Here is a 13,867-nt window from a genome sequence, read left to right on the forward strand (position 1 = left end):
GCAACCTCATGGTTCTTAGTCGGATTCGTTAACCACTGCGCCACGACAGGAACTCCCTGCCCCAGTTTTATTGCTGTATACTTGACACATAAAACTGTTAGATTTTTTTCTTCTTTTGTCTTTTTAGGGCTGCATTTGCAGCATATGGAGGTTCCCAGGCTAGGGGTCTAATTGGAGCTATAGCCACAGGCCTACACCACAGCCACAGCAACACCAGATCTGAGCCACGTCTGCGACCAACACTGAGGCTCAGGGCAACATGGGATCCTTGACCTGCTGAGTGAGGCCAGGGATTGAACCCGCAATCTCATGGTTCCTAGTCAGATTTGTTTCCCTGTGCAACGACGGGAATGCCAAAACTGTTAGATATTTAAAGTGTACAACATGATGACATAAGTATACATTATGAAAGGATTGGGAGGGGTTTTTTTTGGGGGGGGCAGCTGAGGACTTAAGTTCATTTCTGTTTCACTCAAAGATTGGGGGCTGAGGAGTTCCCATCGTGCAGTGGCAGAAACCCTGTCCTCCCAAAGAGGCACAAGCTCCAGAGGGGGAGAAAACAAATTCCGGGAGAGGGAGGCTGCCTCTAGCAGGAGAGCCAGGTGTAAGGGGAGATGGACGGAATCAAGGAGCTATGTGTGTGTCACCAAGGGGACGTGGGTTGAAGGGACTCTCGAGCACAAGGGGACGTTGGGGGCAGGCAGAGAGCCAGTTCCACCGCATGGCCCCCATTACTTGGGTCTGAATCCAACTAGGAACCATGGGGTTTCGCATTCAGTCCCTGGCCTCGCTCAGTGGGTTAAGGATCCAGCATTGCCATGAGCCATGGTGTGGGTTGCAGATGTGGCTCAGATCCGATGTTGCCGTGGCTGTGGGGTAGGCCGGCAGCTGCAACTCTGATTCAGCTCCTAGCCTGGGAACCTCCATATGCTGCAGGTGCGGCCCTAAAATGCCATAAAAAGGGGGAGAGGGGCTGAGGTAGAGAACCAGAACTCGGAGGAGAAGGAGTATATGTGCAGCAAGGCAGGAGGGTTATACCTTCTCCAGTTAAGGACAGTCTTCTCAGGAAGGAAAGGAGAGGTGAAAGGCAGAGGGCTGCGACTGGCTGTACCACAAGGTGGTATTAGCGACAAGAGACACAAAGCTCTGCAGGGAAAGAGCCAGTGAAATGTCTACTCTCGACATGTGATAACTCTAAAAAGGAAGCCCCAATAAAAGTGTACTGCAGATTGAGGCCCAAGGGAACACGGGGTGTCCCTGCTTTGGAATAAAGACTGCCAGTGTACTGTGGTTTCATTTAAGGCCCTACACTAGAAGTCTGAAAAGCCTGCAAGGGGTAATAGAGCCATGTCATCCAACACAGGTTATCGGCGGGGTGCCAGGACCACTAGGGGGATGACCCAGGATTCCTGCGGTCAGCTCACTGCCCTGAGAATAGAGACACTGGGGCTCTGCCCATCTCAGGCTACAAACACTGCTGTACAGGGGTCAGGACACATACTGAGAGGATGGGCTTGCTGGCTCCTCCAGGGAAGCTGGGTATCACCGAAGCGTAGCTAGTGGTTTGCAGGCAGAGAGGAGACAGAGATTGTCTGCAAACATATGTCAGGCCTGATTTCTTTCTTTCTTTCTTTTTTTTTTTGTCTTTTCTTGAGACGCTCCAGCAGCATATGGAGGTTCCCAGGCTAGGGGTCTAATTGGAGCTGTAGCCGCAGGCCTAGCCAGAGCCACAGCAATGCGGGATCCGAGCCGCGTCTGCAACCTACACCACAGCTCATGGCCACGCCGGATCCTTAACCCACTGAGCAAGGCAGGGAACGAACCCGCAACCTCATGGTTCCTAGTCGGATTTGTTAACCACTGCGCCACGACGGGAACTCCTGTCAGGCCTGATTTCTATGAGAGAATCTAGCATCTAGTCAAGGGTGTATCTCAGGCTGAACTGGATAATCTGACCGCAGGATAATACTGGGGCAGAGATCATCATTTCTGAGTGGGAACAGGGCAGCGAAATTGGTCTGGGAAAGTGGGTGGGGAGACAGGCAGCACGGAGCCGGGCACTCTGTGGAAATCACCGGGTATTTTGCTAAATGAGCATTCATGCCATCCTCCAGGCAGGATGAGTCATCAGAGCAGGGCCGAGGGGTCAGATAGTGTTTGAGAAGCCTTCTGAGGGAGGCTCCTTGCCAAAGATGTGAGGTTGAGGCGCAATGGGAGGCTGCCGGTTCGGATGAGGGAGGTGGAGGGCTAGAAGCAGGGCTCCAGCAGAGAGGAGGGAAAGGGGAAACTGGATTTCACAGGTAGAATAAGGACCTGTGGTGCCTGAGCGGGAGGCGAGAAAGCTTAGCTCTGGGTGCTCGGCGGAGGGGGAAAGCAGAAGGTACCGGCCGGGATGCGGCCTCGAGAGCGGGACAGGTTTTCGTGCGGGCGCGCGATGGGAGGCAATTTAGAAAGGAGGTGGATTGGACGCCCGCGGCCCTACCGTGGCACGTCCAGGTGGAGAGGAAACCACTTCCTGGCCCAGGAGCCCTCCCCGGCTTCTTCCGCAAACCCGGGGCGTGGACAGAGTCGTCCGGCCGCCTCCCGCCTCGCGGGTTGGGCGGCGGGCCGTCCGGGGTGTGGCCGCGGTGGGCCCCTCCTCCGCGGGCTCCAGGCCGCGGGGGTCCCTCCGCTCTCAGGTCTCCGCTCACTTCTCCACCGCTGCTCGCTGCCCGCCCTCCAACCGGTAAGGTAGCGGCTCCTTCGCCTTCCCGCCCTCGGGCCCCTTTCCGCTCGCGCTGCGGCCGGCCGGTCCCGGGCCGCAGGCCCCCCCCCCCCCCCCGCTCGGCCCCGCAGGCCCGGCCTTCCTCTCGGGGCCCCTGCCGCGTCCCCTCCGCTGGCGCCCGGGTTGGCCGAGGGGCGGCGGCAGGGCGGCGGCCTCCGGGAGGCCACGTGTCCCCGCAGAAGCGTCTGCGGGCGGGGGCGGGTGCCACGTGGCCTCGGGGCCCGGGTCCGGGGCCCCGGTGCGGCCTGTGTGGGCCCTGCCGCGGGGTCCTGAGTGCACCTGCCGCTTGCAGGACCATGGCCCACGCGGAGCGCACCTTCATCGCGGTCAAGCCGGACGGCGTCCAGCGCGGTCTCGTGGGCGAGATCATCAAGCGCTTCGAGCAGAAGGGATTCCGCCTCGTTGCCTTGAAGTTCCTTCAGGTACATGCCCCGCTTCCCTGCCCCTGCGGCCTCAGGGTCGCGGGTGGTACTTCTTACCCCAGTGGCGATGCAGGTCTTTTTTCCCAGTCAGAGACCCCCCCTCGAATGATTTCGCCCCTGCGAGAACCTCTTTGCCCTGGGTCCCCTCCCCAGGGTGCCTCGGCCCCACTGACCCTTCCTCGAAGCCCGGGGGGGAAAGACGCCCTTGGAAGGTTAAGCGGAGGTAACGTGACTCGGGCTCCGGGGCTGCTTCCTCCCCGCGGCTGCGTTGGGCCGTGGGCCGCAGGGGGGCAGCAGGGAGTGGAGAAGGCCTGAGCCTCGGGCCCACGCGGGTCCACCCAGGCTGGGGCTGGAGGGTGGAATCCTTTTGTGCTTTAGCTTGCAACTCTTGAGAGGCTTGAGATTTTCAGGGGGGTGCTCTTTCTTCTGCTTATTTTCTGCAGGCTCTCGTTGGCTTAGGGCAGTAACTTTATTTTCCACATTAAAATTGGGGCTTGGATCCGGACCCGTAAGGGATAAATAAGAACTGAAATTTAAACTAAACTCATCAGTGAAGAGGAGGTGGTTCTCAGTTCAAGTCTGAAATGTTTAAAAGGGCATTGTGGGCCAGAGGGTTTGATATGGCTGCTGCCATATTTCCTTTGATTCCAGCCGACAGTTAACTTCCTAAATCTAGATCCTCAAACCACCGACTTTTTTCATTTTTGGCTGCCTTGCAGCATATGGAGCTCCCAGGCCAGGGATCAGATCCCAGCTGCAGCTACGGCCTAAAGTGCGATCCTTAACGCACTGTGCCAGGCCAGGGATCCAACCTGAGTCCCAGTGCCTCAGAGATGCTGCTGATCTCGTTGTGTCACAGCGGGAGCTCCTGGATGGGATTATAAAAAGCAAAACCACACCTTATGAATCCTGGCTAAAATCAGGGCTTTTAGAGAACCTACCCTGTTATAGAGTGGTGGTGGTTGGGGGCGGGGGTTCGTGAGGATGGGGTAGGGCCCTCTTTGGGCCTTTTAAATTTATTTCCTAATTGGCACCTGCTCTTCAATGCCAGGCCTCTGAGGAACTCCTGAAGCAGCACTACATTGACCTGAAAGACCGGCCCTTCTTCCCGGGACTGGTGAAGTACATGGGCTCAGGGCCAGTTGTGGCGATGGTAAGTGCTGGTGCTAGGGAAGGAGGCACTAAGGAAAATAAGATTACTGGGTTTGCTGACAGGTTAGTGGGTGTGCGTCATGTCTGCATGTCCCTTTTAGACATCTTCCTGGAGTTCCCTTTGTGGTTCAGTGGTTAACGAATCCGACTAGGAACCATGAGGTTGCGGGTTTGATCCCTGGCCTTGCTCAGTGAGTTAGCGATCTGGCATTGCTGTGAGCTGTGGTGTGGGTTGCAGATGCGGCTCAGATCCTGTGTTGCTGTGGCTCTGGTGTAGGCTGGTGGCCACAGCTCCGATTCGACCCCTAGCCTGGGAACTCCATATGCCGAGGGAGCAGCCCTAGAAAAGGCAAAAAGACATCTTTAGATACTCCAAATTTTCTCTTTTTTTGGGGGGGGTTTGTTTTTTGTTTTTTTAGGTCTTTTTTTTTGTTTTTTAGGTCTGTCTTTTTAGGGCCGCACCCGCAGCATATGGAGGTTCCCAGGTTAGGGGTCGAATCAGAGCTACAGCTGTCAGTCTACACCACAGCCACAGCAATGCAGGATCCGAGCTGCATTTGCAACCTTCACCACAGCTCAACGGCAATGCTGGGTCCTTAACCCACTAAGCAAGGACAGGGATCGAACCTGCGACCTCATGGTTACCAGCCGGATTCGTTTCTCCTGTGCCACAATGGGAACTCCCAAATTCTTTATTGGAGTTAGTTTATAGGGTAGCTGGGAGCTTGGGAGGAAAAAGAAAGCAAGACTCAGATCTTACAAAAATTTTTCTTCAATATTGTGCTAGAAATGAAGTGGTTTATTTCTTCCTGTGGCTTTAATGTCCAATTGGAAATGAAGTGAATAGAAGCAGAGAATATAACAGGGAGGCAGTGAAATTGTTGAGAAAGAAGACCTACTTCCTGTTCCCTAAGGATGACCTCTTCTCCTTTTTGCTCTTCCCTGGAACACACTTTCCTTTTTCATGTCACTCTTTGCCATCTCTTGCTCTAATAGTCTTCTGGGATGCCCTGCTCACTGCTCCTATACCAGTCTGGTCACTTTTCTTTCTTTCATCACTTTTTTTTGTGTGTGTGTGTGTGTGTGTGTGTGTGCTTTTTAGGGCTGCACCCACAGCATATGGAGGTTTGCAGGCTAGGGGTCTAATCTGAGCTGTAGCCGCTGGCCTAATGCCACAGCCACAGGAACGAGGGATCGGGATCTGCGCCGCATCTGCGACCTACACCACAGCTCACGGCATCGCCGGATCCTTAACCCACTGAGCAAGGCCAGGGATTGAACCCGCATCTTCATGGATACTAGTCAGCTTCATTTCCAATGAGCCACAGTGGGAACTCCATACCTTTTCATCATTATTTAAGAGTTTGTGGGTGCATGAGAGTCCTTCAGTCTTGTTAATCTCTGTTTCAGCTAGACTAGGAAGCCCCCAGGTTGGGCAGACTTTATCTCTGTATCCTAGCAGTATACTTGGGTTGCAGCTCGGTGTATTTTATTTTCTCCACTTTATGGCCGAACCTTTGACATAAGGGAATTCCTGGGCTAGGCACTGAATCCGAGCCATAGCTGTGGCAACGCAAGATCCTTAACCTGCTGTGCCATGGTGGGAACTCTGAACATGGAGTATTTATTTTATATTGGCCGCTTAGGAGTTCCTGTCATGGCTCAGTGAACCACATTGTGGCTTAATGAACCCAACTAGTATCCATGAGGACACGGGTTCGATCCCTGGCCTTGCTCAGTGGGTTAAGGATCTGGCGTTGCCACGAGCTGTGGTGTAGGCTGCAGATGCAGCTTGGATCCCGCCTTGCTGTGGCTACGCATAGATGGGCAGCAACAGCTCTGATTAGACCCCTAGCCTGGGAACCTTCATATGCCATGGGTGTGGCCCTAAAAAGATGAAAAAAAATAAAAATAAAAATTCTATACTGTCCTCTTACTACTACTGAGGTTATCTGATGATCATGTCACTAATTTGATTGATGTGTGCTACTAGGTAAGGAGACATTTTGTTGTTGTTGTTTTTGTTTTTGTTTTTGCTTTTTAGGGCCACACTCGTGGCATATGGATGTTCCCAGGCTAGGGGTCCAATTGGAGCTACAGCTGCCAGTCTATGCCACAGCCATAGCAATGCCAGATCTAAGCCACGTCTGTGACCTACACCACAGCTCACGGCAATGCCCGATCCTTAACCCAGTGAGGCCAGGGACCGAACCCGCAACCTCATGGTTCCTAGTCGGATTCCTTTCTGCCGAGCCACAATGGGAAGGAGACATGTTTTTAATGGTCCTGAGTGGCAGAACTGATGCCATTTCTTCTGCCGTCAAGGTCTGGGAGGGGCTGAATGTAGTGAAGACAGGCCGAGTGATGCTTGGAGAGACCAACCCAGCGGATTCTAAGCCAGGCACCATTCGCGGGGACTTCTGCATTCAGGTTGGCAGGTGAGTTCCGAGGGGCACTAATGACTTTTCCTCAAAGCCAGTTTATTAAGATTAAGACATTTTTGGCATATCCCAATTTTAGAAAAATTTGAACTTTTAGATTAGGTAGTAATTATCATCCGATGAAAGTGTTCTTAAGCAGTTACTTCTCTAGGTTACTTAATGTTTTAGCCAAGACACTGCACAAAGGAGCTGCCTATGGTAGCTTCCTGTGTGACACAGCAAAACGTGTGAAGAATGAGGCAAGGGAGGGAGGGATCCCTTGGCTCTGCCCTGAGTGGCGCTGTGTCCAACAGTGTGTCACTATTAGCCTTTTGGTACCCTCACTGATACGAAATCTCTACCAAAATTTTACAGTTACATAATTGAAATGGAATAAAGGATTTGTCAGTAAGCAGGACCGTCTTAGTTGGGCTTTACAAATTATTGTTGTAAGAAAATGCAGCAGAAATGGCCCTTGAAAATGAATATGTTACATCTCGTTTGGGTTTTGGTCTGGCCAGTCCTGTGTTTTTCAGAATTTGAGAAGGGATGTTTAGTAGCATGGCAGTCTTGGGCACAAGCACTGTTTTGAAAACATGGAAGCACGTTAACACTGAACCGAGAGATGCTTTTGGATGAAGTGCTTTTATAGTTTTAAAGTGGCTTTAAAGAGAAAATACTTTGGGGTAGTCTCCTGCTTCAGGAGACAGTCGGCTGAAGCTCTCTTTATCCATTAAACAGACTTCTGCACTTTGTCTTTTTTTTTTTTTTTTAAGGGCCACACTCGCAGCATATGGAGGGTCCCAGGCTAGGGGTCAAATTGGAGCTGTAGCCACTGGCCTACACCAGAGCCACAGCCACAGCCACGTGGGATCTGAGCCGTGTCTGCAACCTACACCACAGCTCACGGCAGTCCTGGATCTTTAACCAACTGAGCAAGGCCAGGGATCGAACCTGCATCTTCGTGGATATACATTGGGTTCTTTAACCACCAAGCTATGACGGGAACTCCAGACTTTTGTACTTTAAAATGTGGTAACTGGTCAACTGTTCTCCTTCTTAGGAACATCATTCATGGCAGTGATTCAGTAAAAAGCGCTGAGAAAGAAATCAGCCTGTGGTTTAAGCCCGAAGAGTTGGTTGAGTACAAGTCTTGTGCTTTTGACTGGATCTATGAATAAGAGGTGGACAGAGCATCGGTCCCCTTTGGCACGGCTTGATGTGTCCTGAGACACAGCTCTTCATTCCATGGACTTGGAAGCAGTAGGATGGGTCTTCCCTGAGGCGTATTTACCAATAAAGCCTTTAAAAACTGGGTGCAGCCTCCTGTGATTGCTTGTTGCCAACCTGGAAAAAGCGATGTGGTTCCCTTGTATTATAGCATTATCTGGAACTCATTAATCCTGCTTGTTATGGGAAAATGATCTGACCCTTCTGGAGGTACCTGGTGTCCTTCCAGACTCGAAGCGGGAAAGCAGTGAGGCCGAAGAGGACAGATGTGGCACTGGTTGTACAGCTGAGGAAACCAGTAAGGAAAGAACCAACATAACAAGGATCGCAACTGCTTTAGCTGATGTAAAAATGCACATTATTTTTATTTATTTATTTACTTATTTATTTGTCTTTTTGCCTTTTTTAGGGCCACTTCCCATGGCATATGGAGGTTCCCAGGCTAGGGGTCTAATCAGCTGTAGCCACCGGCCTACGCCACAGCCACAGCAATTCCGGATCCGAGCTGCGTCTGCAACCCACACCACAGCTCACGGCAACGCCAGATCCTTAACCCACTGAGCGAGGGCAGGGACCAAACCCACGACCTCATGGTTCCCAGTCAGATTCGTTAACCACTGCGCCACGATGGGAACTCCAAAAAATGCACATTATTTTTAAAGCCAAAGTAGTAATTTTATTTTTTAAAAAAATTTTATTGGGAGTTCCCGTTGTGGCTCAGTGGTTAATGAATCCAACTAGGAACCATGAGGTCGTGGGTTCGATCCCTGGCCTCGCTCAGTGGGTTAAGGATCTGGCGTTGCCGTGAGCTGTGGTGTGGGTTGCAGACGCAGCTTGGATCCTGTGTTGCAGTGGCTCTGGTGTAGGCTGGTGGCTGGAGCTCTGATTGGACCCCTAGCCTGGGAACCTCCATATGCCGTGGGAGTGGCCCAAGAAATGGAAGGAAAAAAAAATTTATTGGAGTATAGTTGATTTAAAGTGTTATTAGTTACAGGTGTACGGCAAAGTGATTCAGTTATATCCATTCGTTTTTGGATTCTTTTCCCATCAGGTTATTACAGAATATTGAGTAGAGTTCCCTGTGCTGTACAGTAAGTCCTTGGTGAAATGCACATTTCTATACAAAGGATTGGTTGAAATTTGAGATAGAGTGAAACCTCATCAAATTGTCCAGATTTATGTTTTTGTTAACTGCAAACTGGACAAGTTATATATGAGGAAAAGGAAGCCTAGTGACGCATGAAAGGTGACAAGGATACTGTGGCAATGCAGAGTTAAATGAAATAATGCATATAGAGCAGTTAACCTAGTGCTTGGCCTGTGTGGTTACAAAATCCATACTGAATGCTTTTTTTTTTTTTTTTTTTTTTTGGTCTTTTTGTTATTTCTTGGGCCACTCCCGTGGCACATGGAGGTTCCCAGGCTAGGGGTCGAATCGGAGCTGTAGCCTCCGGCCTACACCAGAGCCACAGCAACGTGGGCTCCCGCAACCTCATGGTTCCCAGTCAGATTCGTTAACCACTGCGCCACGATGGGAACTCCCATACTGAATGCTTTTAAAATTAAAAGATTTTGGAGTTCCTGTCGTGGCACAGTGGTTAACGAATCCGACTGGGAACCATGAGGTTGTGGGTTCGGTCCCTGCCCTTGCTCAGTGGGTTAAGGATCCGCGTTGCCATGAACTGTTGTGTAGGTGGCAGACGAGGCTGGGATCTAGCATGGCTGTGGTGTAGGCCGGCAGCTGTATCTCCAATTAGACCCCTGGCCTGGGAACTTCCATATGCTGTGGGTGTGGCCCTAAAAAGAAAAAAAGTAAAAAAACCCCTGGAGATTATAGAAATTGTGAGTTTATGACTACCTGCTTTCTTAAGAGACTGATGAAAGCTTTTTATGCTGCTTCCACATAACCCAACGCTTGTTTTTTATATACATTGCTATAATGACAAATGTACTGACAGCTTGGTAGGAAAAATGTGTCAGGATTTTAATTTCAAGTCAACAATTAACAAGAATTTAAAGTTTTCTCAGTCATTTTTTTTTCTTTTTATGGCTGCACCCGCAGCATATGGAAGTTCCCAGGTTAGGGGTCTAATTGGAGCTGTAGCTGCCAGCCTATGCCACAGCCACAACCACAGCAAGGTGGGATCCTAGCCATATCTGCAAACTACACCACAGTTCATGGCAACACTGGACCTTAAACCCACTGATCGAGGCAAGGAATCGATCCCACATCATACCAGTCAGGTTCTTAACTTGTTGAGCCACAATGGGAACTCCCATATTTTATAGTTTCAAATAAATCTCATACATACTATCTGCTTTCACTACATTAAGTTGCAGTTTATTAAAACTACAGATTCTGGGGCTCTGCCTTTTTTTTTTTGTTTGTTTTTGTTTTTGTCTTTTTAGGGCTGCAACTAGGGATCCAAGAGCTGCATCTGTGACCTATACCACAGCTCATGGCAGTGCCAGATCCTTAACCCACTGTGCAGGGCCTGGGATCCAACCCACATCCTCATGGATACCATGTGGATTCGTTAATGCTGAGCCACGACGGGAATTCCCTGAGGCTCTGTATTTTAATATAGTACCTCCCGTGATCCCCATGCACACTGGCTGAGGTACTTGTAATTAGCAGAGGCAGTTGTGCATAGGCTTACTCTATGCCAGGGATTTTTTTTTTTGGGGGGGGGGGTCCTTTCTTTTTAGGGCCATACCTGCAGCACACAGAAGTTCCCAGGCTGGGGGTTGAATCAGCTGCAGCTGCCAGCTTACAGCACAGGGACAGCAACTCTGGATCCGAGTCATGTCTACAACCCACACCACAGCTCACGGCAATGATGGGTCCTTAGCCCGCTGAGCGAGGCCAGGGATCAAACCTGCATCCTCATGGTTACTCATTTAATTACCTCTGAGGCACGATGGCAACCCCCACTAGGGATGTTCTAACAATTTTATGTACGTGAATTCATTTAATCATCACAATGCTTAAGAGGTTGGTACTACTATCCTGTTTAACACCTGAGGAATCTGATTCATTACAGAGCTAACAAGTGATGGAATCCGGTTCCAATAAAAGCAGCTGGCCTCAGACTATGTTTGTTTGTTTTTGTTTTTTTTTTGGGCTGCACCTGCAGCACATGGAGGTTCCCAGGCTAGGGTCTGAATCAGAGCTGTAAATACAAGCCTAAGCCACAGGCACAGCCACAGCCACGCCATATCTGAGCGGGGCTGGGTCATCGACCTACACTACAGCTCATAGCAATGCAGGATCCCCAACCCACTCAGCAAGGCTAGGGATTGAACCTGCGTCCGCATGGATACTGGTCAGATTTGTTTCCACTGGGCCATGACGGGAACGCCCAGACTGTGTTCTTGACCAATGCTTTACTGCTTTTATATAGTTTTCCAAGTGATATAATAAAATCCTGACTTTGGCAGGTGAGTGAAGTCATACTTGGACTGGTGAGAAAGGAGAGGAAGGATATGGATGTTAGGACTTTGGTAGAGTTGACTGAGGAAGGGTAGACAATGGTGAGAATAAAAGTACTCCATAGCAAGGCTGAGTTTTGGACTTAATTTTATATATCAGCTGAGTGCGTAAAAGTGTGCAACTCATTCAGTACCTGTTATGCTTTCAATAAAACTGTATTTCGGGAGTTCCCGTTGGATTATGAACCTGTCTAGTATCTATGAGGATAGGGGTTCGAGCCCTGGCCTTGCACAGTGGGTTAAGAATCTGGTGTTATGCAAACTATTGCCTTTGGAATGGATAAGCAATGAGATCCTGCTGTATAGCACTGGAAGCTCTAACTAATCACTTACGATGGAGCATGATGGAGGATAATGTGAGAAAAAGAATGTATGTATGTGTGATTGAGTCATTTTGCTGTACAGTAGAAAACTGAGAGACCACTATAAACCAACTATAATGAAAAAAATAAAAATCATTAAAAAAAATAATCTGGCATTGCTGTGAACTGTGGTGTAGGTTGCAGATGCAGCTGGGATCCAGCGTTGCTGTGGCTTTGGTGTAGGCTGGCAGCTGCAGCTTTGATTTGAACCCTAGCCTGGGAACTTTCACATGCTGCAGGTGTAGCCCTGAAAAAGAAAAAAATAACTGTCTTTTGAACACATAGTAATTGCATTAAACTGCTTTACTTTTTACACAATTATTTGTTGTCAATAACTAAGCCCTATTTTGGCTGCTCCGCTGCATATGGAGTTCCTGGGCTCCTTGGATATCAGATCCAAGCTGTAGCTGGGACCTAAGCCACAGCTGTGACAATGCTGGACCTTTAACCCACTGTGCTGGGCCAGGGATGGAACCTGCATCCCATCCATCCCAAGACACCGCCGATCCCGTTTGTGCCACAGTGGGAACTCCAGCCTTGTAGCCTTGTAATTCTTTTTTTTTTTTCTTTTTGCCTTTTTAGGGCCACTCCCGAGGCATATGTAGGTTCCCAGGCTAGGTGTGTAATTGGCGCTGTAGCTGCCAGCCTACACTGGAGCCACAGCAGTGCGGGATCTGAGCCTTGTCTACGACCTACACCACAGCTCACAGCAACCCTGGATCCTTAACCCACTGAGCGAGGCCAGGGATAGGAACCCACATCATCCTCATGGTTCCTAGTCGGATTCGTTAACCACTGAGCCACGACAGTAACTCCAAGGCTTGTAATTCTTAACAGGCCAGAAAAGGTTGTTACTCTAGCCTCAGCAAGTCTGTAGAAAGGGAATAGTTTAGCTGTTCTTCCTATCTCACAAGGCTGGATAAACAACACAGTGCTAAAAAGATACTTGTTCTGGGGAAAGACTTCTCATAAAATATACTATGGGCATAAAGCACATTAAGAAACTGGTTTCTCAAGAGGCATGTAATGATTTAAGGAAGAATATATATGTCAAAGCTCATGAGATAGTAATTGAGGACAACCTGGGAATTCCAATTTACTAGAGCAACTGCTCAAGCCACTTAAGGTAGGAAGCAGGGCAGGAATTAGGTTCTGTTTTTCTTGGAGTGTGTTATATTTTGCTGAAGTGTGATGAAAGTAACCCCTGAAGAGACCCAGCCCATATCATTACTAACACCCATAAAAATTCTCTACAAACTGCTTCTACAGTCAAAGCTGAATAATTGCCCACATCAGTTGTCTGTGCATTCCCTCTTAATGTAAATAGCAAGAGCAAGCTGGAGTAATTCATTTACATCCTATTAACTTTGTTGTGGAAGTTAATGGAACTGAAGGAAAAAAAAAAAAAAAAAAAAAGTCCCCTAGCAGGCATGTCAACCCTGAAACACCATGTTCTATCTAACAAGGTGATTTAATTTCCCCACAAGTGCGCCACACTCACTCCTGCTGTAGGTTTTGCCTTTTCCCTCTATGTGAGATCCTGGCTCAAACGCAACCATGGCTAAATTACCCATCCATATTCTCTTCCTCCCTTGTCAGCCAGTAGTTAAATTCCTCCTCACTCATGCTGGCTTTACCTTGTGAAAGCACAGCTTCTGTGAGGGAGGAACTGAGGAACTGATCTTTTACAAGGGCCTTAGATTACTCAGTATTTTGCTTTTTAGGGCTGCACCCTCGGCACATGGAGGTTCCCAGGCTAGGGGTTGAATCAGAGCTGTAGCCGCTGGCCTACACCACAGCAACGCCAGACCAGAGCCACATCTGTGACCTACACCACAGCTCACAGGAATGCTGGATCCTTAACCTACTGAGCGAGGCCAAGGATCGAACCTGCGTCCTCGTAGACACTCGTCAGATTCATTTCTGCTGAGCCATGACAGGAACTCCAAGGCACTCCATGTTTTGAATAAAAAAAGAAACCCCTCAATATCACCAAAGCATATTAAAGAACTGCTCACATACAAC

General features: G+C 49.4%; 1 protein-coding gene across 1 annotated transcript; it reads left to right on the forward strand.

The window, feature by feature from the left end:
* Positions 1–2,573: 2,573 nt before the first annotated feature.
* Positions 2,574–8,073, forward strand: NME2 (NME/NM23 nucleoside diphosphate kinase 2). Its single transcript, NM_001044610.2, has 5 exons — positions 2,574–2,725; positions 3,057–3,186; positions 4,238–4,339; positions 6,664–6,776; positions 7,822–8,073. The coding sequence occupies exons 2-5, from the start codon at positions 3,061–3,063 to the stop codon at positions 7,937–7,939; spliced, it is 459 nt and encodes a 152-aa protein (NP_001038075.1). The 5' UTR covers positions 2,574–2,725; positions 3,057–3,060; the 3' UTR covers positions 7,940–8,073.
* Positions 8,074–13,867: the final 5,794 nt, after the last annotated feature.

This window comes from Sus scrofa, chromosome 12 (assembly GCF_054392235.1).
Source record: "Sus scrofa isolate SSC_HxYL_T2T_F1_AM1 chromosome 12, Sscrofa_HxYL_maternal_Yorkshire_Landrace_v2.0, whole genome shotgun sequence".
Taxonomy (NCBI): Eukaryota; Metazoa; Chordata; class Mammalia; order Artiodactyla; family Suidae; genus Sus; species Sus scrofa.